Source organism: Aulonocara sp. 'chitande type north' Nkhata Bay, linkage group LG11 (genome assembly GCF_057382095.1).
Source record: "Aulonocara sp. 'chitande type north' Nkhata Bay isolate Kocher_YH1m ecotype deep benthic linkage group LG11, A_spYH_male_GT1.1, whole genome shotgun sequence".
Lineage (NCBI taxonomy): Eukaryota > Metazoa > Chordata > Actinopteri > Cichliformes > Cichlidae > Aulonocara > Aulonocara sp. 'chitande type north' Nkhata Bay.
In genome coordinates this window covers 21,404,464-21,430,783 of record NC_141354.1, presented here as the reverse complement: position 1 = coordinate 21,430,783, position 26,320 = coordinate 21,404,464, and the positions used below count along the sequence as shown (strand labels likewise).

At 40.2% G+C, this 26,320-nt stretch overlaps 2 protein-coding genes across 2 annotated transcripts in view; one reads left to right on the top strand and one right to left on the bottom strand.

Moving 5' to 3' along the window:
* The first annotated feature begins 6,200 nt into the window (after nt 1–6,200).
* On the top strand, nt 6,201–9,554 carry LOC147318904 (free fatty acid receptor 2-like). Its single transcript, XM_086309946.1, has 2 exons — nt 6,201–6,216; nt 6,831–9,554. The coding sequence occupies exon 2, from the start codon at nt 7,056–7,058 to the stop codon at nt 8,061–8,063; it is 1,008 nt and encodes a 335-aa protein (XP_086166072.1). The 5' UTR covers nt 6,201–6,216; nt 6,831–7,055; the 3' UTR covers nt 8,064–9,554.
* Nucleotides 9,555–17,716: 8,162 nt separating this feature from the next.
* Nucleotides 17,717–26,320, bottom strand: part of iglon5 (IgLON family member 5) — a 124,259-nt gene continuing 115,655 nt past the window's right edge. Inside the window, exon 8 of the mRNA XM_086311080.1 lies at nt 17,717–24,567. Within this exon, the coding sequence (XP_086167206.1) occupies nt 24,464–24,567 (104 nt within the window). The 3' untranslated portion in view covers nt 17,717–24,463. The remainder of the gene's footprint in view (nt 24,568–26,320) is intronic.

Genomic DNA, 26,320 nt, shown 5'->3' with positions numbered 1-26,320 from the left:
AAAATGTTGTTCTTTCCACCGGACATTAAATGGAAAATGTATTTAGTTCCCACACAGAAATGATTAGAAGCTGGTGGAAAACATTCACAGTCATTGCATCTTAGAAAAACAAAACAGTGTCGCAAACAGCCGCGGTTACCTAAACAGAAAGTTTTTTATTTACTTCCTCTTTCTCATAAAGACTCCGGAAACCTGACCTAATTTGTATTTTCACCACTTAGTGAGAAACGTGAAGGTGAAGCACGTAGTTGTGTCCCCTTTATTCCACTGCGTGAGCATCTCTAACCGCTTGCAATTTCTCTTGAAAAGGCTGTTGATAAGACAGCAAAGCTCTTGTCTCTGTTGCTCATGTTTGTGCTCTCCAGCAATACAAACACTTGACACTGTAACAGTCATGACAATTCAACTTCAAAGTGGCCTTTCCCACTGAGCACAGAGCAGATGGACGCTGGAACGACTAGTTTATTATCTTAATCATATCACACAACGGTGTGAAATTCAAGCAGTTTTTTTCATGGCCGACAATTATTAAAATCTTCAATTATTAATATATATTAACATCCATATTAGTTTTTTTCCTAAATTTGGTATAAATATTACAACTTCATCAGAATAAAATAAATCCCAATTTATAATTAGCAGGAGCATTAACACTTTATCACCACTCTGTCTAGTGTACCTCTGGGATACTGCCTCAGAGGAAAAAAAATAGTCTCCTGTGGGTAATTAGCTATTTTATTGTGGTAAAATAATACAAAATAAATGCACAAGTAAAAGCTATTATTTTGAGGCAGACAGAGGACTCTGATATTGTTTTTCATCACCAACCCTCGCTAATATAATGCCTGATTTTATTCCTGCTGCTTCAGTCACCACACAGACCGCCGCTCTGAACGCTTTTCTCTGTACTTCGACATTCTGCATCCGAGTCATGTCCTTGTTCTATTTTGTGTGTACTGTCACAAATATCATCCTATTGCATCAGCTTTGTCTGACTACATTCCCAGTGTTCAGAGCTCTGAAAAACACCTTAGGGTTGTGAGTCTGTTGCTGCCATTCACAGCCTGTTTTCACACCACTCAACCTGTCCAGTACCGCTGGGAAAATCCCTTGTTTCCCTTTTACACACATACCTGCAACACCCGCCTGGAACGTCAATGCTTGTTTATTTTGTGGCTTTAGGAGCACACATACCACACCTGAAAGAATGAATCAGCCCTTTTTTTGTTCCATGAGGCTCATCACAGCCCCTGAAGTACACTAGCAATAACACAGCTAATGTGCCTACTTACTGCCTAACTGCACATCCTACCAGATAAAAATAAGCATTATTCAACAGGCTCTTTAAATTAAAGGTTAAAATATATAATTTGTTTGAGCTTAGCACCTTTATATGTTCTAATCTGATCCTCCTAACAATCATCACAGTTACTTCTCTTTTATGATTTGACCTAAGGGTCTGAATGTGGTTTGGCTCAAAGTGATTATTTTTTTTAATGCTATGGTGCCTTCATCATAATGGTTAGACTAATAACCAGTAATAATAAAAGTCTTTTGCACCATCCATCCATCCACCTCAACCCCCTCATTATTCAGACTAGTCGCTCTGTGATAATGTCACCTATCTTCCTCCTTTTCTCCAGTCATAATTACCACAGACAATAGCAGGCTTTGACTGAAAACAGATGTTGATTTGCAGCATTTGCCCACTGATGCTGTTGTTGTTTGGAAAACTATTATGCATTCCCTGTCACTTTATTAGGTACACCTTTTCAACTGCTTGTTGACAAAAACAGTCAATCAGCAGCTCAGTGCAATCAGGCACACAGACACGGTAAAGACCTGCTGAGGTTCAAGCAGACCATGGGAATGGAAAAAAAGGTGATTTAAGGTGACCTTTCTCTGTAGGGTTTACAGAGAAAGGTCAGAAAAAGAGAAAAATATCCAGTGAGCCTGTAGTTCTCCGGGTGAAAATCTCTTGTTGATGGCTAGATTTTGTTGACCTGATAGGAAAGCAACAAAGCAACAACAACATAAATAACCACTCGTTACAACGACGGTAGGTGGAAGCGCATCTTTGAACGCCCATAATGCCAAACTTTGAGGCAGATGGGCTTTATCAGCAGAAGGCCAACCTTATCAACTAAGAATCTATAACCACAGTGTGCTCATCTCTTGTTGTGGCTTCTTCCAGTGGTATAACATCCCATGCCACTCGCTCTTCATCTCAAGCTGGTTTCTTGGACATGAAAATTAGTTCACTGCACTCAAATGGTCTCCACAATCACCAGATCTAAATCTAATAGAGCACCTTTGGGATGTGGTGGAACGGGAGATTCACATCATGGATGAGCAGCTGGCAAATCTGCTGATGCTATCTTGTAAAAATGGACCAAATCTCAGAGAAATGTTTCTAGCACCTTGTTGAACCTCTGACATGAAGAATTAAAGCAGTTTGAAGACAAAACGGGGTCCCACGAGGTGTACCTAATAAAGTATGTAGTTTTCTTTGGAGTACAGTAGTATAGTGTATATGTTCTATGCTGTGGTGTGCTGGGGGGCAGCACAGCAAAGAAGGAAGTGTCCAGGCTGGAAAAACTAATCAGGAAGGCTGGCTCTGTGGTTGGCATGAAGCTGGACACTCTGGTGACAGTGGCAGAGAAGACGACATTAAGTTGGACATTATTGACAATGCTGGGCATCCTCTGCACACAGCCATAAACAACCAGAGGAGCCTGTTAAGTGACAGGTTGCTTCTCCCAAAGTCAAGAACCAACAGACTTAAAGACTTTGTCCCAAACGCCATGAAACTGTTTAACTCCTCGCTGGAGGGGAGAGGGAGGGGAAACGGGGACAAAGAGAGCGCTGTAGTGCCTTTTTCACTGTGCAATATATATATTTTTTAATATATAACGGTGCAATAGACTCACAATAGTTGAAATGTGCAGTTCTCTGGTATTCTTATTCCTATTTATTATATTTATCCCTATTATATACTCTGTATTTATATATGTGTATATGTGTATATGTGTATTGTGGAGATACAGAAATTATTTTACTGCTAGAATATAACCTGCATTATTAACATTGCATTAATAATATATCCTACAGCCTTGATATTGCATTAAAGATGTTTATTAAAGCTATTGCCACCACGTTAACCTTTTATTAGAGGTGCAGCTATGATTATTTTATACACATGCATGTTTGTGCTCATTCAGTGTTGCTGCTCAGTCTATTAAAGAAGGTTTTAAGCTTTGTGAAGCACTATGTCTTCACAATCTATTGTGTGGGTGACTTGGAGCATAGAAGGATAGACAGCATACACGCTTACAACACACATATAATCCAGAAGCCTGCCAGGCCAAAGGCCCGAAATTCATTTCTTCTAACTGCATTTCAGTTTACTTAGTAACAGATGACAGAAGACCAGTTAAGAAAAGGACAAGCCCTTAGAGACCATCTAGGCTTGAAATTTATTGCCATGTACGGAAGGTGTTATAGAAGGAGGAACTTCTGTGTCTGTTTTTAGCCATCTAAGATGTACCATTTACTGTAATCGATGTATTTGATCTGTAATCGACGCAAGAAGGACGCGTTAACCCTGATGTTATAAAATCATTTTCAAGTGTATTCTTAGCACGAGACGTGTGCTGATGTGATACTTCTTCTCCTGCGTGTGTACTAATAAACTCATTGTTTGATTGCACTCTCCTGGGCCTCTGTTGGTTTGTTTCATTGCTCAACATTTTCGAACTCGTGACAGTTTGGCTGAGGCAATAAAGGTGTTTTTGGAGGTGTTCAGGGAGAACCTGGAGGCCAGGAGGTGGACAGACGATCCCGGTGGTTCGTTTGACTACAAAGGGCGCTGCTAAAAGGTAAGACACAAACCTCTTAAACTGAAATTGTGCTGTATTGGATTATAATTCTAAAATTGTAGTCAATGAATTACTGGCTGATGTTTGTCTTGAGTTTTGGGTTAAGTTAAAGTGAAACTGTATATATGGTATATTTCTGCTCACATTCTGCTGTGTTTCCTGGAGGAACCTAAGTTTCATCTAATCTAATGTTTCCATAAAACATATATGGTAGTATGCAAGTGATGCAAGTATTTCAGGACTCATTTCAATAGCTGGGCCCACGTCCTTATTTTAGGTTTAACAGCATTTTAGTAGGTAAAGGTGAATGATTTGGACATGAATTGAGCTGCGGTTTGGGGAACGCCTCGAAGGATACCGGCAGCAGCTCCCGGGCCTGGCAGATCCCCATCTACTAAATAGAAGTGAAGAAGTTAAAGAATTGAAAAGGGGAGGGAGGGTAATGTAAACAAGAATGAACAGCTTGTAGAACAGGGGGAACTTATGTAGAAGAGAACCGGAAGGAGCGTTTATGGAGGCGTGGTCCTACTCCTGAAATTCCAATACTTGAACTCCAGTTAAGTAATTTTAAGACGATTAAGGAAGTAAAATCAGATCAGTATTTGACCACCAGAATTTTGTCATCATCTGTGTGGATTTGAAAACTCACTAAGATCTTAATGTTGAGAAATTTAATTTTGGGAATATTTTTTAAGTCCCCTATCTTCCTCTTTCTGCTAAGAATGATGAAACTCATTATTGTACTCAAAGCTATGATCAAAATAAGAGAAAGTTCAATGACACCCTGGCAAGGTTTCTGTTACAACACTTTTTCCATTGGTAGTGACAGCAACTGTAATATAATAAATAATAATCTGAATATGATTTCATTTTATAGGACAGGAGAGAATAAAATATAAAATAAGAAAATGAAAAATGAAACCAATTTTTTTTTTTTAAATTTGTTCCTGGATTTGATTTGATTTGTTCACCAAGTCAAATTGTCCTCCAATGATGAAACACCACAAAGTGTTACAGTAAACTTTTTGGACAGATAGAATCTTAGAAACTACGTGATGTCACTCTGTAAAATCAGCTCATGCAGCGGGACACAACAGCTTGTGCAACACAGTGTGTCTGTCTGTTGAAATAACTGCACTGCGTGAACCGCACACATTGTTTGTTTGGTCGTTGCCTGGGGTGTACGGAAGTTGAAAGGAGGCTTTTAAATGGGATCAATAGCATCACCAAGACGTAACTGACCTGGTAAAGGGATAAATAACTAACATGAAGTTAGGTCAGACAAAATACCCAAAAGTCAAACGTTGGAGTCAGGCATTTAAGCACAAGTGAAACCGCCTCAGAGTGATTTACATACATTAAGCAACATCAAAAGAACTCTTTGTTCACCTTTGAGTCATTTTAACTTCCAAAGCTCACGTCTCTGCTTCTGAAATAAACCAGTCTTCTCCATTTAAACCTGTTCAATTTAAACTTGACCCTGCTCTTGGATGGTAGAGCAGGGTCAAGCAGCAGGTGATAAATACAAAAAAAGGGCCTCTGACCTCTGATATCTCAGAGTGTTTTTGAGCTGCAGCAGGATACAGAATTATCTCTAAAAGTAAAGCCTTTCCAGTCTTCAAGTCAGCCACGGGTTATTAGATTTTTTTATTACTGTGTGCAGTATATGACTATTCAAACAACATCATCCACATTGCTGTTCTCACCACATGCTGTAAAAGGAGGGACCGCTCTGTCACTGGGCCATCTCCCTTGACCAATGCTTATCTCCACTGACTCATATTAAAGAGGCAAATGTAAAGAAGCATTGGGCATTGATGACTAAATATAGTAAAGAAAACCTACGATCAAACAGCCTGACGGAGTCCGTCTGTACCGCCCATGCTGAAAAAAAGGCCAGTTGTTACCAGGGAAACCATGTTTGGCGAGAGTGGGAGATAAATTGCAGCAATATCTCACTAATAGTCATTTCTATTATCTGCACTGGATGTTTAGATTAACAGGTAAATAGGGGATGTGCCAAGAGACAGCAGCTTGGAGGTAAGGTGCGCAGAGGTGATCAAACAAAACAGCAAGGAAGACGCACTAGGAGGTAAGCCACGCTGCTCATGAAAAATGCCAAGAATGGGAAGTCTGTTGCAGGAGTGAGGATTTGTGAGCTGACAAAAATTGTCACTGTGGACTTGTCCGAGTTGCTTAAATTGGTGTAAAATCTTTAGTTTCATCACAGCACTATAGAGAATAGTTAGAAAAAAATAGTTCCTCTTCTCAGACACTGGACTATAAGAGCTGAGCGTCTGACACAGATATTCACTCGATGGACGTTGCCCCATAAAGGGTAAGAAACTACTTTCATTTTAATATTCCTCCAATAGGTTGATTTATAGATTATAAAACTTTCCTTACCGCTGTCTTGACTTTCTATTTCCTTTATACGATGATGCAGGAAACAGATACAGATAGAACTGTGTTGTAAAAGTCGTGGCAAAGTAAAGCTTTGAGACGCTAATTTCCCTCGTGTAGTTAACTCATTAAGTTTATGAGGGTTATCATTTTCACAACATGTCCAGTATTTGTGTATACAGTAAGAACAAGGGCTGGGACTTAATGATAAAAGCACTGCTGCACTGTATTTACAACAAGGAACAAGCAATAACACAGTATTATGGTTTGTATACAAACTCGTGTGCCGGGTTAAAACACTGTCTTCTCATTAAGAGATAATACACAACCACAATCAACTCTGAAGTAGTGATGTGGAAGAAAATTAAGAAGGAATATAGAAAAAACAGAATTACAGCATACTTTGGGATGCCTCCTACCTTTTTTTGTAGGAAAAACATTTATTGTATGAACAGCACATTTTCAAATGAAGTGTCAATTTTATACTCATAGTTTAAAATAGTTTGCTGTGCTGTGTGGTAATCTCTTTTCATTCTTTCTTATCAGCAGAGCTCAAAGCCCTGGAGGAAACGATGAGCTGTGGTTTATTGGTGGGGACAGAAAAACTGCTCTGTCTCGTTGGGTTTGTTCCAGGACACTGAGCCAATAAGAAGCCTTCGTCTTCTGTGGTCGGTGCTGCCCCACAGATAAAACCTCCTTGTTCTACAGTCTATTCATCCCCGGGGTCGGGGATATAATGTGACACATCTCAATTCTTGACCGACCAAGATTCACATGGAGCCCACCACGCAGCGGTGCCACACAGCACTTTGTCTCTCTGTCTACGTCATTACCTTTGTGCTGGGCTTCCCGGCCAATATATTGGCTTTCTACACTTTTTGTAAGAAAGTAAGGCAGAAACCCACCCCGATTGACATCCTGCTCCTCAACCTGACCATTTCCGACCTCCTCTTCCTCATCTTCCTGCCCTTCAAGATGCAGGAAGCAATGAACGGCATGATGTGGAACATGCCCTATGCCCTCTGTCCGCTGTCTGGCTTTATCTTCTACATGACCATCTACAACAGCACCTTTTTCCTCACTGCAGTCAGTGTAGAGCGCTACTTGGGTGTGGCTTTCCCCATTCGGCACACTCTGAAGCGGCGACCTGTGTATGCTGTAGCTGCCAGCATTTTCTTCTGGATTTTCTCCACCGCCCAACTTAGTATCGTGTTTATCGTGCCCTTTATCCCCACTGAACGCCTCAACGCCTCAGCTCACCCTAGCAGCGATAGCAGAAAACAATGCTATGAGAACTTCACCGAGTCTCAGCTGAACGTCCTCCTGCCTGTGCGCCTGGAGCTTTGTGTGGTGCTTTTCTGCATCCCTTTCCTGATTTCTAGTTTTTGCTACATCAACTTCATCAGAATTCTCTCAAAGCTGCAACACATTGACCGGCGCCGGCGCATCCGAGCCATGGGCATGGCTTTGGGAACCCTGGTGGTGTTTGCTCTATGTTTTGGACCCTACAACGTCTCACACATCATTGGTTTTATAAACAAGAAAAGTCCGGCGTGGAGAGACAAGGCCCTGCTGTGCAGCACCTTCAATGCCTGTCTAGACCCTCTTATTTTCTACTTTTCTTCCTCTGCTGTGAGAGGGAATGTGAGTAGTGTGATGGAAGGGGTTAAAAGCCGTCTCCAGAGGTGCATGTCTTGTCACCTGCTCCAGGCCTTGTGCGGGGGAATTACCAAGACTGCACAAGATAAGGAACACACACAAGAGGAGATCAATGCTATCTGAGCTGACAGAAAGGGACCTGTAAGCGGCTGCCTTTACTGTTGTCTTAATTCTTCATCCCTGGGAGCAGAAAATTAATGCCATGTTAATGTTTACACATGTGAGAAAATGACTTGGCTTTATACAGTGCAGTGTATTTTTGTTTGATGACATTCCTTTTTGGAAATGAGACAAGACAGGTAACCTTCAGTCTTCCTAAGCATGCCATGCCAATTTTGTATGCAGCGCATCGGGTAAAACCTCAGAGACAGCCTACTTTGAACTGTCACCAGGACATAACAACATTTCTCGCATAGTGTAAGAGAAGTACAGAGACCCTTAAATGCAGGCAGGTGTTGTGGAGCATCGCAGCAGAGACTGTAACAAAATGAATATCTAAGCAACAGCGTTGCACGTCATCTCTCTGCAATTGGAGATTAAATGTTCCAACCAACATCCTTAGTCGTGAACAGGATATTGCTTGCAACAATACGGTCATTATGTGTCAAGCAGTGGTGGTTGAAGAAGAAGTAGCAGAAGAAAGAGAAAATGTGTGGCATCTTCATGCAGATACAAGCATGCTGAAAATAGAGAGCAGTTCGCTTTGTAATTGTACATATGTTTGCATTTGTAAGATGATGGCTGTTCTTATATTTATATGGGATATATAAAGAAAGAGAGATGTATGAATGTACACATATATATGCATAACGGGGGTTGTAATAATATAATAACACATAAATAAAGCTTATTTTCATATTCAAATAAGATTATACATTTTGCATGATGTCTGACTCATGCATTATTTTGTAAAGAAACCACGCCAGCAGGTGTAAACAGTGTTTGTGTGGACACACACGTGTGAGTGTAAATGACGGGAAAAGGAAGAAAGGACTGATGGAAGCAAAAGCAAACCGCACAAACATTATTTTCATAAACAAACTGTACAATAATAAATTGAGTTAATTAATAACCTTAACATTGGCAGCAGACAGGTACGAGGTGATTGTGTGCGTATGAGTGAGTGGAAGAAAAGAGATAAGGACTAATTTGTTTTGGAAAGAAGGGGGATGAGAAATATGAAAAATGCCCGTAAAGACCGCCTGCATCAAGTGATCAACAGTTGCCATCGGCATATCAGTGATATCATATGTAAATGTTTTTATGCACATTTTATGTATTTACACATAAAAGCAGGATGAGTAATAGAAAGCTTACTGAGCTGCCTCTTTGATTTTTGATGTCACTAATCTGATTATACTGAAGATCCATCAGCTCACTCAGCTGTTCAATGTTTATCATTTCTGCCAGTATTTGTTTTTTTTTTATTCTTGGCAGTGTGGGCAGGTCTAAATTTAAAATGAACTTCCTCCAAAAAGTGAATCAAGATCTCACCCCACACGCTGCAAACATAAACAATGCTATCACACAAGCAAGCGCTGGCATCGGCTGTAATCCTATTTAGCGAGGATTAGGCCTGCACAGAGGTTGAGCCGATCACTGTATCTGTTTGACAGGTGGATCGTGCATGAATCATTCATTTTGACAAACAGACCCCAGTGAATGACTAAGACGTGTGGGTTAACAGCCATTGACACGACGCACAAATCCAAAAATCTGCGAGTCAGCATGCCATAGGATAAAAAGTTACAGGGATGAGTCACTTGTACACATCAGCGATTACAGATTATACACTATGAAAGAGCACAGCAGAATATACATGCATACAGATGTGGTTTAAAATCTGGAGAATTTTTCACATGAAAAAGTGAGACGGACCTATGCACGTCATTCACTGATAATTGTTTTTTCTTTTCCTGATGAGTTGAATGTTGTTTGTAAAAGGTTGGTCTGATGAGAAGAGCTCAGCTGAACAGCCGGCAATCCTTTCTCCTTTTTCATTTTGTCTTTCCTGGAACACAATATTTGGTTATTGCATCACTGTTGACTTTTCCTTAATGATGTGTGATAGGTTACAGGGATAAAACAATAAGAAAATCAGCCTTGTGTGTGTGTGTGTGTGTGTGCTTATGTGCGTTTGTCAAAGGCTGAAGAATACAGTACTCACGTGGCAGATTTCATTTTCCCTTCGCCCAGATATTTCTGACTGCTGTGTGGCACACGATTGAGAAAATTGATGATCACAAAAATTAAAAACATTTTTTTTTAACAACTACATGCAATGCTAAACAGAATTACTCTTACCATTCAATAAAAACCAAACGGTCGTTGCAGAGAGGAAACACATCTTTGCAATGTTCAAGTATAAAATCAGCTCATTAGGTGGGGCATCTGTAAAAAAAAGAAGAAAATAAAGACTGATTAGCACCGACTTATCATGTTATTGAGCGTGACAGATTTAAATCAAGGAGGTCGAGCTGGCTTTGGCTGACGGACGTTCTCCTCCTCCCTGGGAGGAGAGGTGTGTAAGGATTGATTGGAGAAAATCATTAATTTGTTCAAGTATGCAGTATTGCAGGCAATCTGTTGCTTTGGAATGATCAATGTGTGACCCAGATTAAGAGTGAAGTGGTAGTGAATACTGAGCAAGTGACGGGTAGTATGTCAGGACCTGTGGTTCGTGAAGACATTGTTTATTAAAGGGATTTTTCCTATAGATCACTAAAGAAGATTAAAAAGAGATTTGGGGTATTCCAGTAAAAAAAAAGTCTGCTTTGACAAAGTAACGGGACCTGTGGTTAAAGCCCCTCTGAGCCTGTGATGAATATAAAAAAAATCTCCTGATGAATCTTTGTTTTGTAGGCAGAGCTACTGCATTACAAATATCAGACTGATAAAGTATAAGTGTGGTGTGAATGAGGGTCCAGGGATCATAGGTTTGAGCCATTTTATTCAATATTTGTCACACCACAACACACCAACCCCTGAGTCCCCGTGTTTATAACTAGGTGGGCGTGATCAAGGATGCCGTGCAGTTGCGTCCACCCTCCCTGCACGGCACCGCAGACCACGCCCCACCACAATAAGACACAGGCCTGTATACATAAAAAAACTAAAGCTCCTCAAACAAATTTTTAAAGTAATGACATGAGCCTGTAATTACCTTTCCTGTGAGGTTATGTTTTAGCATCTATAAATGAAGCAACTGTCTCCTGGGCTAAAAAATGAAATCCACTGTGCAAGAGCTGCGGTTCCTCAACTGGCCACTTGAGGCTGGCAACAAAAGTGAAACTCACAAGCTTACTTTGACTCATCACAGGCATGAATGTCATGGTTTGAGTCTAAGGTTTTTTCTGTAACTAACACAGGGTCAAAATTATACATAAAATCTAAAATATATACATACACCCCCATTAATATTTTCTGTGACAGCCTTTGAGTCAAATATGATATAAAACTGGCTTCACTCTGGACAGTAACATGGTGTTCCAGCAGATTCCAGTTCATAGCAGGCCTGAGTGTTGGTGGTTTCTGGGTTGTTCCTGAACATCCCATCCAATTTCCTCTCATCATCTTGAATTACTGACACATCAGAATAACTGTATTCTTATGTATGCTATGCACAGCTCTTTGAACAAAAGCTCTTGGAAGTTGTTTTGAAATTTCTTCTGGAATGGACTTTTGCCTGGAAACCAACCAAGTTAAATGAAGTCTACTAATTCTCCCAAGAAGGCCGGTCAAATATCCATACAACAATTACACCAGGAGCCTGGTTTTGTCTACCAAAGGTTTCTGTTCAAAGTGCAACTTGCAAAGGGAATATTAGTGGGTGTGTATATATGTGCAATAAACTTGTTCACCAAATTCTTGTTTTTTAAAGTCATTAAAGATGCATGCTGTACAACCATTCCACCCTGGAAAAAGAACAATTCAAAGAAATCATTAACAGCCCAAACTTACCATCTGATCTGATATAATAATAATGGATTGGATTTATATAGCGCTTTTCAAGGCACCCAAAGCGCTTTACAATGCCACTATTCATTCACTCTCGCATTCATACACTGGTGGAGGCAGCTACAGTTGTAGCCACAGCTGCCCTGGGGCAGACTGACAGAAGCGAGGCTGCCATATCGCGCCATCGGCCCCTCTGGCCAACACCAGTAGGCGGTAGGTGAAGTGTCTTGCCCAAGGACACAACGACCAGGACAGAGAGCCCGGGGATCGAACCGGCAACCTTCCGGTTACAGATACGCTTCCCAACCCCCTGAGCCACGGTCGCCATCATTGTAGCTAAAAAATCTCATGTTAAAAAACTTTAAAACAAGCAATCAATAAATAAAATCACTGTTACAATTAAATTAGGAGTGGAAAGGGTAGAGAGGTGGATGCTGTCGCCTGTGCTAATTTCAATTATTGAGCTGGACCTCTCAACTGTGTTTGTGGCGTTGTACTGATTACCAGGTTTCTTTGCCTGCCTGCATACAGCCTATGGATACACCTTTCTAATCAAGCCTGTGTTAGTTGATAGCTGAGCATTCCACTCCGTCGTCCAAATATGGTCACTTCTGGCTCCAGAAGAACAATATGTAATAACAAAAAAACTAAAATGCTAATATAGAGGCTTCAAACAAGGGCTTCACAAACCAGAGGGTGACATTGCAGTGCTAATGTCCATCTAATAAAAACTGTGCTTTTAGCTCATTGTTTTCTTGACTGTGTGTTTTTATATGTTGTTGTTCTTTTACACATAAATCTGCTAATCCATTTTACTTTCTGCTCTTTTAGACGCTTCAGGCATAAGCTTTCAAAATCCCAATTCTTCTACCTCAAACACTTAACAGCACAAAGCTAACAGACAGTGAGTGAACACAGTCTTTGGTTTATTGGCTAAAAAGCAGGCTGGTTTTGTCAGAACTGAAAGTACAGACATTACCGAGCCCACATTTATCAGATGTCAGAAAAATATCAAGATAAGAGCATTATGTGACATTAATAAACAATGGGCACCTGCCAGCTAATCAATAGTTTACATAAAAAGTCGACTGCATTCTCAAAAACAAAAAACAAAATCTAATTAAGGTTGTGTGAAGTGCTAACAACAGGCTGAAGCTAAAACATTTTAATTCATTCAGTAGTTTAAATTAGTTCACTTTCCTATTCTGGGTCAAAGTTAGATGAATTCAGCAGCTAGGAGCTGTGTTTGTGCTGTGACATGAGCTCTAAATCTGCTACAGCAGTGATTCATGCCCCTGACAGCCTTCTCCTTAACAAACAGTAGGTATCGTAATATTTAGAACCATCTGTCATGCTGAACCGACAGAAACAAAGATAAATAATTAAAACTTGTGGCATAAAGTCCCATTTTTCATTGGGAGGATAACAATTTGATTAAAAAAATACCAAAAGGGAATTTAAATTATATAAAAAAAGAAAATCCTACATTCATTATCTCAATAGCTGCCTTTGAGACACCTTTCTCCTGTATAAGATTAACATATTTAGGAAATTAATTAATTTTCCTGCCTTATTTACCCCAAGTGAAGGAGGCAGTCAGAGCAGTTGTCATGGCAGGGTGGTCCTGCACCCAACACGTGAAGGTTATGCCTGTTTTCAAGGACTGCTTATTTGGGAGAGAAAAAACACTGAGGAGATACATTTCCCGGCTGTGGTTGTCCATCACCTGGAGACACTTCGACTGGCGCCGAGGCTCAGAGTTCACCAACAAATCTGAAGACAGCAGGGCTTCATTGGATGGATGTTCAGACAGGTTGCTGTGAGGCTTGTCAGCAGGAAGGGTGCAATTGGTGACTGAGAGGTGATCGATAACGGTTGCTGCGCTTTGGTAGGTCCAGGTGAGAGTGAGTCTACTGGGGTAGAAACCTCCGGTGAGACACAGGAGAGCCCACTGATCGGTGTGTGGTTCTGGGCGAATCTGGAGGTATATTTTTGGAGCAGAAGGTGGTGCTAGTAGTAAAAGAAATCGTGTATTAATAAATGCTGCAAAGGGTCTTCTATAGTGCTACACTGAATCAATTACTACTACTGATGTCCAGTATTGCAGTTTGAACTGCATATAATTTGAAAGCAATGTTGCGTAGATTACTAACAACAAGTAGACTTATATCAATAACATTCTGATTAAAAATTTTTTTTCAAATCGGCAGAATAAAGCTTGAATAAGAAATTAAATGAAAATGAAAAAACATGCAGTATCCATTTTTATTCGGTGGAGCCAGCATTGCAATCAGGGAATATCAAAAGGAAGCTTTCTTCCGCATGAAGGATTTCCACATAATAATTTGGCCATCCCTCCCTGCCTTGTTTTCTGGGGAGTTTCAGTTCCCTGGGCAAGATCGATACAAGGCACTGCGTATGGTGCCGGGGTGATTATTTCTAGATCTGTCATGAAACTGCTCAGGCAAAAAGATGAACTCTGAGGGAATTTCACATGACTTGAATTTTTATAGATTGAGCCCTTACGTTCGTTTTATGGTGATACATGTTTTTTGCCGGTGCTTGTATCGAGCTGCCTCATACTGAACGTCGTGGCTCCGGTGTACAAAAGATACAAATGAGACATAATTACCAGCATGGCAACATCACCCGGGCGGAGCGGTCCTAATAAATTGTGGGCATGTTCATTTCTGAAACCAGCGATTTGTTTCTTACCCAAGACGACCAGCTTGGTGCCGTTGCCCCATTCTGGGTCCTTCTTCAGGACGTTCACCTCGCAGTAATACCACCCAGAATCCTGAATTGTAGTGTTAGTGATCACCAGGGAGGAAGTTTGATTCTTCGCCACAACGATTTGCCTGGATGAGTTTGAGATGAGCTGCTGTTCTGACTTGAACCACTGAACTCCATACTTTAGGGATTCAACTTTGAAATGACAGGACAAAGTTGCCGTCTCACCCCGCATCACACTGAGGGATGGAGGATGCTGCCTAACCCTCAGTCCCTCCGGGGTTGCTGTCAGCGCTAAAGACAGAGCCATTAATACAATGTGTCATACAAGCAACTTTTTAAAAAGTGCAGATCAGACCTCTGGGTCAACTACAAATACTTTAAAATGTGTGTTTAGTATGCCTGGGTGACAGCTGGGAGTGAGATATGCCAGACAGAGAAGATCAGACATAAAGCTCAAACAAACAGTGACTTTACTTAGTTTAGTGAAGTTTTTATAACACGCAACTTATTAAATGGCTTCCACTGAGAAAAACAAAAGATAATAGAAAAAAACACTTCTGCAGAAACACTCAAACACAAAGGGTCTCACCAGCTTTGAAGAGATTTATTTGTAGCAGCTGCTTATATAGCCAAGTGTGAGCAGCGATCATTAAGTTTAATGATGAAATACAAGCGATAAGATAAGCGGTAAAACACTCAACAGTAGAGCTGTAAAAAAAATCAGCAACCACAAAAATCCTACTCTACAAAATTTTATCACATTATTTATATTAATTACTTTTAGCAGGAAGGTTTTGTGATTGGCTGCTTGTGTCTGTTTGTTATTTAGAGAGTTAGAAGTGGAGTCTAGTAGTAGCTAAGCAAGACAGGGCAAGGTTGGGCATTTCAAGCTACACCTTCATAAACTCACATCAACTTGAAATATTAGAAATTGTGAGACGTCCACTTGATGTCCTTGACAAAATATTGCAAACTAATTCAGTTCTAAATGCTCTTCTGGATCCAGGGCCTTGGTTTATGCATAGGATGGAAGGATTTCTCACACTTGTAGCAGCTTTTATAATCAATTATTATAATGTCTCATCAGAAATATTGACGATTACTAATGAACACTGTCACGGGTGTTAAAATGTCTAAAAAGTAAATGATTATAATATATTCCTGGTTAAACAAAACCGAATGTGCATGCGTAACAGGCTAAAGGAGCTATAAAAAGATATAACAATAACACATTTTCTAACACAACAGACACATGTTCAGACTGACCTGGTACTTGGTGTGCCAGCAAAAGAAAAAAGCACAGCTGAGGCCATTTTGCCATGCTGCTGTTGTTCCCTGTTAAACTTGAGTGGTGAAATTATTTCTCAGGTACTCTTAAAGTCTGAAGGCTCGGTGAGCATTAAAATTTGATGGTGTCAGCTTTCTTTTTTTTTTTTTTGTTTTGCACTCTATGGTTAGAGGTGATAGTTCATTAATAGGTCATGCTTCAACACAAACCTGATCTCAGACACTGCTGGGGTGAAAAACTACATATGTCAGTGTCTTGGCAAACAAACAGGCACTTTGTCTGCACGTTGACAGGAAAGTGCAACGCTAAGCAATCTATCGTTAGTCTACAGGTTTCTCACACAGTATTTCTACAGCTCTCTAAAATATGTGTGTCAGTATTGAAGGATAAAAAAGAAAAGAAATCCAACAGCACGTTGTAACCTGCATGTGAAGGTAACGAGCATGAGATTTCAGTCATGCAACAAATTTTCCCCTCTTGTCGAAGGCTTGAAGCGCACTAATATGTGTGTTATTACTCTTGTTTTGATTTTGTTTTTTGACTTTTTCCTCATGCGGCAGCTGATAAAAATGAATTTCCTCAGTGCTCTAATGAGCAGCAGTGTAATGAATTCATATCTGTGTCCTCTGAGGGAAGGAAACATGTAATGCTAGGTGAAATAATCATCATTAAAGCTGGAAAAGGGAGAGTTCAAAATATAAGTTCAAGCAGAGGGGAAAGGGCCTGCTTAAAACTTAATTAACCTAATCGAAATGTTAGAGGGTCAACTCTAAAAACACCATCATTACAGCAACTTAAAGGAGCATTGCTTTGCTTTTCGTAAGTAAAGGAACATCAGAAATTGCAATGCATATGATTTGACTTTCAAATTAGACAGCCCAGCTCAGACAGCGACTTCGAAAGGCAGAAAGTTGGTGAGAAACTGCTTATTACTCAGTGATGCTCAACGCTGCACATTGTAAAAACTTGAACATATTAGTCAAAGTGTCACCTTTGAGCTCCTACAGTTGATGAATGAGCTCACTTCTATAATATATGCACTTTATACTTAGTTAGTGACTTATTTAATGTATTAGATTGCCAATTCTAAATTCTAATACTGGCTTCACCAACTCTTTCTTTAAAAAGAAAAACTGACAAAAACTAAGCAGAAACTATATATGCATTTTTAAGCATAGAGTTACATGAAAACATACTGGATACATGTTGAATACAACTTGATGGTTTTCCTCGCTGAAAAGATCAAAGGGAATGGTGCTTATATTGCTTTTTGAAAAGTAATTAGAACAGATTAGAGCCCCAACGCTATTATCATTTTTTTTTTTTGATAATTCATTACTGAATATGTTAAGCTGCGTTGACATTGAAGATAAGAGCCTCAGATGATTGTCATTGACAAAGGGAGGACAAGTGAAGAGTTTCCACCTGTGCATAAGTCTCTAATTTGTAGCTGCAAAATAGAAATTCCCTCCAACCACACTGCGACAGCCATAATTTCCATATTAATGGCTGGTAATTGCTACAGACCATTAAGTTATTACTCACTAATAACATTTGTATAATTTGCGGGAAAATGTGTCCCATCTAACCAGATATTCAGATAGCTTACTAAAAATAAACAAACAAACAAATAAAAAGGCCTCTGAGACAAACCTGCAAACGCAACAAAAACAGATGCTTCGTACTCAGCAGGAAGAAAAAAAGCAAGCTGAAGCAAAACTTGTCTGACCTCACCTCCTTTCTAACCACAGGGGCCGACAGAGAGCCCCGCTTCCGGCGACAAACCACACACAAAAAGTTCTGTTAAAAACAAAAATGATTTTTATTTATTTATTTTTTATCTCCCTCCACTTGATATCATTTTTAACTCCACTTCATGGATTTTGAAAAAAAAAAATAGAAGGAAAGAAATACAAAAATCAATAAAAGCAGAAGAAAGGGAAAAGAAAAAAGACAACTTCAGCAAGTAAACGAATCAAAAAGAAGTATAATCATCGCTTCACAGCACTGAACATCTGTCAGGGTAGAAGACAAATGTTCTTTTCATTCTGTCTCGTGTCCTTACATTGATAAGATCATGAAAAATGTAAGACACACTTGTAATTCGGGTGTGTAATCGGAACGAACCAAACAACCTGCCCTGTGGAGCTAAGAGAACGCACGTATACACACACAGATGCAGACATGCTGCATACTACTCGCGAAGGCTCTTAAATTACTCATGCTCACCGTGGAGTACAATGCACACTTGAACACTGACACTTGGGACACTTACACACACACACACACCATTTATTTCAACAACAGCAGAGTGGGCAAACCTGGAGCACTGAGGGGTGGGAGAGCATTTCTAGAGGTTATCGCCACACAAAAAGAAATGAGGAAAGCAAGATTAAAAGAAACTGAGAGTCTGCAGAGAGAAAAAGAAGGCGAGATGGGTTCCACATTTGACACTAACCCAAGTGTGGTCATTCCTGCAATTATACACGGTGGACTCTCCAGGTAAAAGTTGTGATTACTTTCTAAATGAGACACTTTTCCATTACATTGCAGGGAAGGCTCCTGCAGTCTGAACGCTGTTATTTCCCTCTTGATGCACATAGCACTTGACCAGTGCCAACAATATATCATGCCGCGTATGCCAGCCTGTAGCTCATCTTACACAAAACGCTCGTGTATGGTGCATCTGTAACTTCACCACAGTCTGGTGTCCCCCCTGTTTCATAACTGCAGTATAAATCAGTACAAAAACACCAGTTGGTGCTGTCACTTGTGAAAGAAATCCAAGTTTCCCCTGTCAGTTCTCAGCACCACAACCAATATTTACCCCTCGGTTGACTGACAAGGAAAATGCCAGGCGTGGGATGGTAATTCAGAGAGGCCAAGTAATGGGACTCTTTCTATGCTGGAGATGGGAGGTGGGCGACTTAATGACTAGGGGAGACATGGTGGGCGAGATGCCTCAATTGTGTTGCACAGTCCATGCGAATGTTGCTTTTGCTCAGCTGGCGGAGTGCAGCATGCTGTTAATTAGCCAGACGCTCCAGTTCTTAGAGGTAAGTGATTGACAAGGCTCCATCTGTGGCCACAGAGAGGAAGAGGGCAAACTGATCACTCTGTGGCCCAACATCTTCGCCACAAGCTGAGGTTTAAATATAAACAAAACACCTAACACTCTATCTATCTATCTATCTATCTATCTATCTATCTATCTATCTATCTATCTATCTATCTATCACTTACCAATCCTGTGTACCAAGCTGTACACCAATGCATTTATTGGCTGTGCTAATGGAAAAGTACTAGGCCCTAATAGACTTGCAACATTGACTTTGCCCATGAGAACTGAATGAGCCTGTAGATATTTGGTAAACAATGGATAATTAGGATAATATACTGGAATTCGGCGTGCTTTGGAGTAAAGGACATGAGCAGGGGATTTAGCACAATGAAAATCATTCATATATAATTGTTAGTCTGTATAGCGTATCCCTCTGGTGCACCGACTCTAGTGTTGTCATGCCGTCAGTTTGTCACATTATCAAATTACAGCACACTTAATGTCTTATTATTGTATTGCACACAACGACACCTTATAAGTGTGTATTATTATTACATATGCCTCTAGATGTGGCTGTTAACACTGCAACTGCAAAATCTCCATGTCATATCTCATCATTACTAATAAAATACAGCAGCACTACTGCACCCAATAAATTACACGTACAGCGTAGGAAGGCTCATTTTTTACAGTTTACAGTATTTTAGGTGAAAAAAAAGAAACAACAAATACCATCTTGGATAGACATGAAAAGAAAAACAAATGATTAATTCTTCATTCCCCAGATCTGAACCGCAGCCCTGAACACATAGTTTACTGAGCTGACATTACAACTTGCGCAAATAGTTTCAGAGACGGGCTTAAAATCAATGTGCAATTAGGGGTGTCTTGTATCAGGCATGATAAATTATGCTCTCTGTTCTAAGGCTGGTCTATAGACACTTGATCAATCCAGCTTCTGGGGACCTGGTAAGGCAAGCCAGGGAGAAATTGCTCTATTCCAAAGCCATTCAGTCGAATGTATTGATTAACCATTGCGTTCTGAATTGAAAGTCTGTCCGGGATCTGTGCTATGTAGCGAGGGTGTTTGCAGAAAGGCTGCAGCTGAAACAAAGAAAGAGGTACCTGCACACGTTATTTAGGCTAACATTTATTTCACTATTCAGTCTTGAAGTACAATTATGATTTTAATATTTCACTGCAACATTTCAGGAGTGATGTGCAGTATCTGTCCTTACACCCCAGCTTGGTGCTTAATTACCTGAATCCTTTTAGCAAACAGCACAGTGCTTTGAAATGTACTTCAAAGTCATTTTTAAATCCCCTGCTCTTAAAACAAATTTATAACTCTGTAAAAAAAACTGATGAAAAAAACAACACAACTACAAACATAAAATCCATCAGATAAGATACTACTATATAATATACTGTAAAATGGCAGTAGTTGCTAGTTCTGTGAGATGAGGTTTGTGAGAACAGTTTGATGGCGCCACATTAAATAAAAAAAAGATTCTGTAAACAGATCATCACAACCTTCAGCTACAGGAGCCAATCAACACTTTCTCATCAGGGTGCAGTGAATGTAATTAGGGGCTCAGGAAACGTCTTGTTTATATCACTGTAAACTCATTGAACCCCAGTTGGGTGTTATTTATCCACTTGAAGTAGGCCAGGCTGTGTTTGTGATGAAGGCTATGTTAATTCTATTCATATTACATAGTGCAACCATAAATAGTGTGGTACACCTTCCCCTGGGAAAGACCACAGCTCTCATATTTGGAAATGCAATATGAGTGCCTGTCTGTCTTCTTTCCCTAAATGGAGAGCTCACTGTCTGGTTAGTGTCATCCCATCTCCCTCTGGCTCTCAGCTTTTGGATTTACATTGTCAGGCTATCCTCCCACTGGTCCATGAGACCGGGTGCTCTCCCAACAGCCTCCTCATCCACCCTCAGATTGTTGCACCCAGGGGATCTGCTGTGTTCTTACTAACACCCTCTCCTTCTGCGACACTACAAGTGGGACTTGTTTACAGTACTGTGCAAAGGTTTTAACAGATGTGCTTTAGATGTTCTGATTGTTATCCATCACATACCAATCAGGATGGCTTCAGATGCAGCCAGAGTCGGAGAAAATCCCGTAAGAAAAGCTGTGACTCCCGCCGATTGCACATTTCAATGAGGTTACACAAAACGACAGCAGGCACACAGGCCACAGTTCATTTGATGTTTAGAACACTGCAAAAAGCGTGAACTGGTAGAGGAACTGATGGGTCTTAAAAGCACACAGTGGTCTCGTGAAATATTCAGTTTTTTTTAGTAATTTCTAGTAACTAAAATTTGTATGATCAATAGAACACTTAAAACCTTTGCACAGCACCGCGCATACATCATGACGCATGGAATTGTGTGCTTTTGCAGATTGTTTTTATACACATTCTCACATTCAGTTTAACCCACTCCACGGCAGGTGATATTCCCCGTTTTCCCCCGCGTTTACCCTTTACCCACAGACCTCAACAAAACAGACTATTTGCTTGTTTTTCTTTTTCTTTCTTTTTTTTTTTCAAAATCCATCCACACACAAATATTGACGTGCTTTTTCAAACCCACACTGAGAAACATGACAGTATGTTATTTTTTATCCACTTTTTTTTTTCTTCTGTTTCTTTTTTTTTTTTTTTATGTTTTTCTTTTTTCTTCATCAAGGACAGATTATGTACATAGAGATGTTATACGCCACTGAAAAATCCAGCGGAACGCTTACATGGAACAAAAAAACCGGTAAGTGATAAAACTAATGACAAAAGCATAAGAGGCATGTAGATAGTGACAGGAGACAGGAAAAAATAAGAAACACTGACCAAATGACCTGCTCTTGTGCTTGAAATGGAACCCGTCGTTGTTTATGAAGCAACAAGATGCATGCACAACGGGCGTTTTGTCACGCAGACGACCCAAATACATTGCAGCGGGCAAGACTTTTGAGAACAACATGTATTGTAATGTTTTAGAATAAGGGCCATTTAAACAGAGCTTCACAATCATTTCAGAGTACTGTACACAATAAAAGTACAACAACAGACTTATTTGATTTACCTTGTTAATGGCAGATTTTCAGATATTACACCACAGCTTTAACCATGACTGACATCTCTTGCACAGTAGAATTAGAGGTTATTGCTGGCTTGAACCAAAAATTTGAGTAAAATAACAAATAAATAAAAGAAAAAAACACACACACATTCAGACATTTGATTCAATATCGAGTAATTCCTCTTTCATGTCGGTGTAGTCAGGGCTCAGCCAGGGAGATGTTCAGGCTCGTTATGGCAAATTTGCATATAGTCTCTGCATGTGAGTGGAACAGTGCTTTAGGAGAGAAAAGGGCTCTGCCATATTGAAATATATGCCTTCCTCCCACTGTTTGTGCCATGTGGGGGAAGTGGCTGGATAATTGTGCCATGGGGGTTTGGTAGTGCCCGTGCCTGCATGTCACAGGTACACAGTGGATGGAGTACTGGTGCACCAAGGTGAGGTTGTCCTTGAAGAGGATTCCTGTCAGTTGCAGGGCTGAGCTTGATTTATAGGGGCCATAACTGGGTGGCAGGAAGGACAGGTGGAGCCCGGACTCCTTCACTTAGCCAGCCACAGGTAATGGCTAATTACATCTTTATCTCAGTGCGGTCTGGCAGAACTAGGAATGACTTACAGCCATGACCAGAGGATGACATTTATCTAGCTGGTCAAAACAGAGAAAGACACACTATGATAAGTGGAGGGATGTGCAGTAAATGTGTGTGTGAGATGCAGCTAACAGCATGACAAAAAGAGTCAAATACATAAACTGTTACAAATTATAAATTACATTATCATTCATAGCTTCTGGAGCTGGTTGAAATGATCCCTCAGAGTGTTTCAAATGTGTCTTTAAAAAGCTTGTCATGGTAAAATAGAGCACGTCACTTTGAAAACTTTACACCTTTTTTTTGTAGTTTTGTTTTTTCGTTGTACTTGTTCAATGTGTGTGAGTAAAGTACAAAAGAACTCTTTTTTCCCCCACGCACGACTCTTTACCATCAGATTTTGTTCGTTTTTTTTTTCTCACATGGAATTACTATTCATAGTTATTCAAATACTTATTAACATCATCATCGTCATCATCTGTAGTATTATTAACACCAAAAAAGTAAAAGCAGGTAACCTTGCAGAGAAAAACAGACACAGTGCAGGGAAGGAGGGAGAGGAAGGGGAGGAGGGAGAGAAGGAAGGGAGTGTAGAGGGAGTATGGACTCACAACAGGAACATCTCTAACCGGTACATGCTATCAACAAGCGACAAAGAGGATGGAGCCTCAGCTTTTGAAACAGAAGATATTGTTGTCAGTGGACAGTCTCTTGCTGCTTCAGAACACTGGAGCGTAGTCGAGGCTTCTGGGAGATGTTGTTCTTCCCGAGGCAACTTGAAGTCGCCAGCATGGCCTCTGTACTGCATATATTTACACTGGGTGGGAAGCGTAGGGAGGGAGGGAGGGAGGAGGAGACATAGAGCAGAGAACACTACAGCGATGCGAGGGGGGACTAGACAGAGCACGCTGAACAGAGGGGTAGTCGGGTAGCTAAAAAGGTTTGGGTAGTGAGCGAGTCTACATGCGAAACCTTAATATAAACTCCCCAAATTACATAGAGGGGTAGTTAAGACTGACGCCATCACCACCCAGCCGTTTTTTTTAAATACATTTTGACATCATTCATAGCAGTTTTTCTGCTACACAGTTAAAAATCAAAAAAACATACGTATGTGTGTGTGAGTATGTAAGGTGTGAGATCAAAGGGTGACAATTCACACAGCCACCAACTGGACAATTTTTAAAAAGGGCACATGACCGCCAGTGCCATATCATAATGCATCATTATCATCATATAATTTCATTAAATATCCACCGTAACATTGTGATTTCACGTATAATTTCCATAAGGCAAACATTGTAGGTCAGTCAATAGTCTATGTAATATATTACATAAATGATCTTCCGCTTGTTAGATAATCTATTTTGTTGTTGATCACTAACACAATTATCTTTAATATACACTCTCTATTAACATCAGCCCAGTGGTAATAATGGGAAAAACAAAGAGGCTAAGTACCAAGTCAGAGAAATCTGCAAGGCATTCTGGGAAACAAAAGGAAAGACTGTACGTGTGTGAGGGAAAGAGTGAGAGAAAGAGATAATGAGTGTGAGCTGACCTTAAAATTCAATTGAGGGCGCTGGGTGGGGGATTGGGCGGGTGGGGTGAGGTGATGGGGGGAGTTTTGTGTTTGATGCAATGATTCAATGGCTCCTGGAATAATGCATATTCTTTTTGTTCACAGTGATGGGTTCGCAATTAAAGAATTTCATTTCCGTTTTCCTTCCGTTGAGTGGGAGAGAGGGCGGGGAGGGAGAGGTGGGGTGCTCAGGGACGTTTCCAGGTGGAGTTTGATCATTACACCTTCAGCAGAAGAGCAGCAGAGAGGGAAACCCAAACGCACACGATGACACTTATCCCTGCGTGTAAACCGGTCCCTCGCCCCTGTAGGGCCCCCGGTCCTGGACAGAGAGAATGGAAAGAAGAGGAGAGGGGAGCACAGGGGGGCAGCGGGGAAACGCATTGTTAAAAACACAAAGAACGCTACAACCAAAATGAGGAGTCTATTTCTGTGACAGCCTGTATAAATTTTTAAACATATTACAGTTAATTAACAGAATTAATTCTGATACTCTGGCATAATTACTGTAAACAATGTGTTTTACATTAGGGAAATGGTGTTTCTTGAAATATGAACTACATTTCCTATTTTCTAAGTGCTAGGAAAAGGCAGGGGGGGGGGGGGGTGTATTTGTTTTTGCGATGAAACAGCCGAGCTTTTGGTCTCATTTGATATCACTGTGTACTTAGTAGGGAAATGGTAATCAGCACGTAGTACTGTGCAAAAGTTTTGATCCACCCCTCTGACCCCTACCTGGCTATTTTCAGGAGAATGGTTTTTTTGTTGTTGTTGTTTTTTTGTTAAGCCAACTGTGAGCACTGACCTCTGAACCATTCAAGCACAACTAAAGCTGCCTAACTGTGTCTTTAGGCACTTTTTTAGTAGCAGCCTGTTGATAAAGCATAATGTGTTCCTCTTTATGTAGTTCAACGTTTTAGACAACATAGATCGAAAGACATAAAATAGTATTTTTGCACTAATAAGGTGATTAACAAAGAGCTATTAAGTAAAATCTTGATATAGTGTGCAGTGTGTTCTTAAAAAATCTGAGGAAACTGGAAAAGTAGAGGACAAAAGGGCAAGTGACTGAACAGTAACTGAGAGCCACGTCCTCAAGAAATAGGAAAAATCCATCAAAGACTCGACATAGAAACTGAGAGAATGTTTGGTTGAAATATCTACACAGGAAGTGAGTTCAAAACACACTGTTAGCCAGTGGTGTTGGAGAGCTTGTGAATGCTGATGGAATTACGAACACTGAAAAGTACCATCAGATTTTGAGCAAACATGCAATCCATCTTGAAAGTGTCTGATTTTCAGCGTGGCAATGATACCAAACACACTGGCAAAAGAGTAAAAGAATACCTGGATAGAAAACACACAATCGAGTACTATCAGTTGTGGACCTTGACGTTCCTGAAGGGTCATTTTCACAGAGAACGGAATAAAAAGCGGCCAACATCCAAAGAAGAGCTTTGAATGTCCTTCAAGAACCCTGGAGAACTGTTCTTTAAGACTACTCAAAGAAATGACAAAAAAAAACTTGCTTAAGAGAATTCAGGCTGTGTTTAAAAGTAAAGGTGGTTTTACCAAATACTGACTTTCAAGGTTGTTACAATTTTACTCTAACAATGTAGTTCGTGCCTTATATACTGTATTCACATTTATATTTGCATGTTTCAGTAAATCACTGCACCTTATCAAAAGATAAGGGGTGGGTTAATTTTAAAAGAAAGTAACGCTATTAAACCAACATTTAATATATTCAAATGACACTGAAAAGCCAGAAATGGATGCACGTTTCGTCTGATTCTGACATGTCATAACATTCATAATGAAAGGGGCATTTGAAATGAAATTTAGCAATTAATAATATTACCAGTTTGACATATCCAAATATTCACCATGAGGTCTAAATTATTACATTTCTTAATTTAGCGACACAAATATACTCAGTGTCAAGTTACAACCCATGAAAAGCTTGCATGAAACATGTTCAGGGTTGACATATTAAATGTAAATAACATTCATCACGCTTCACTCCATTTAGCCTGTCAAACAGCGAAACAGTGCAACACTGCTGGCGCTGGAAA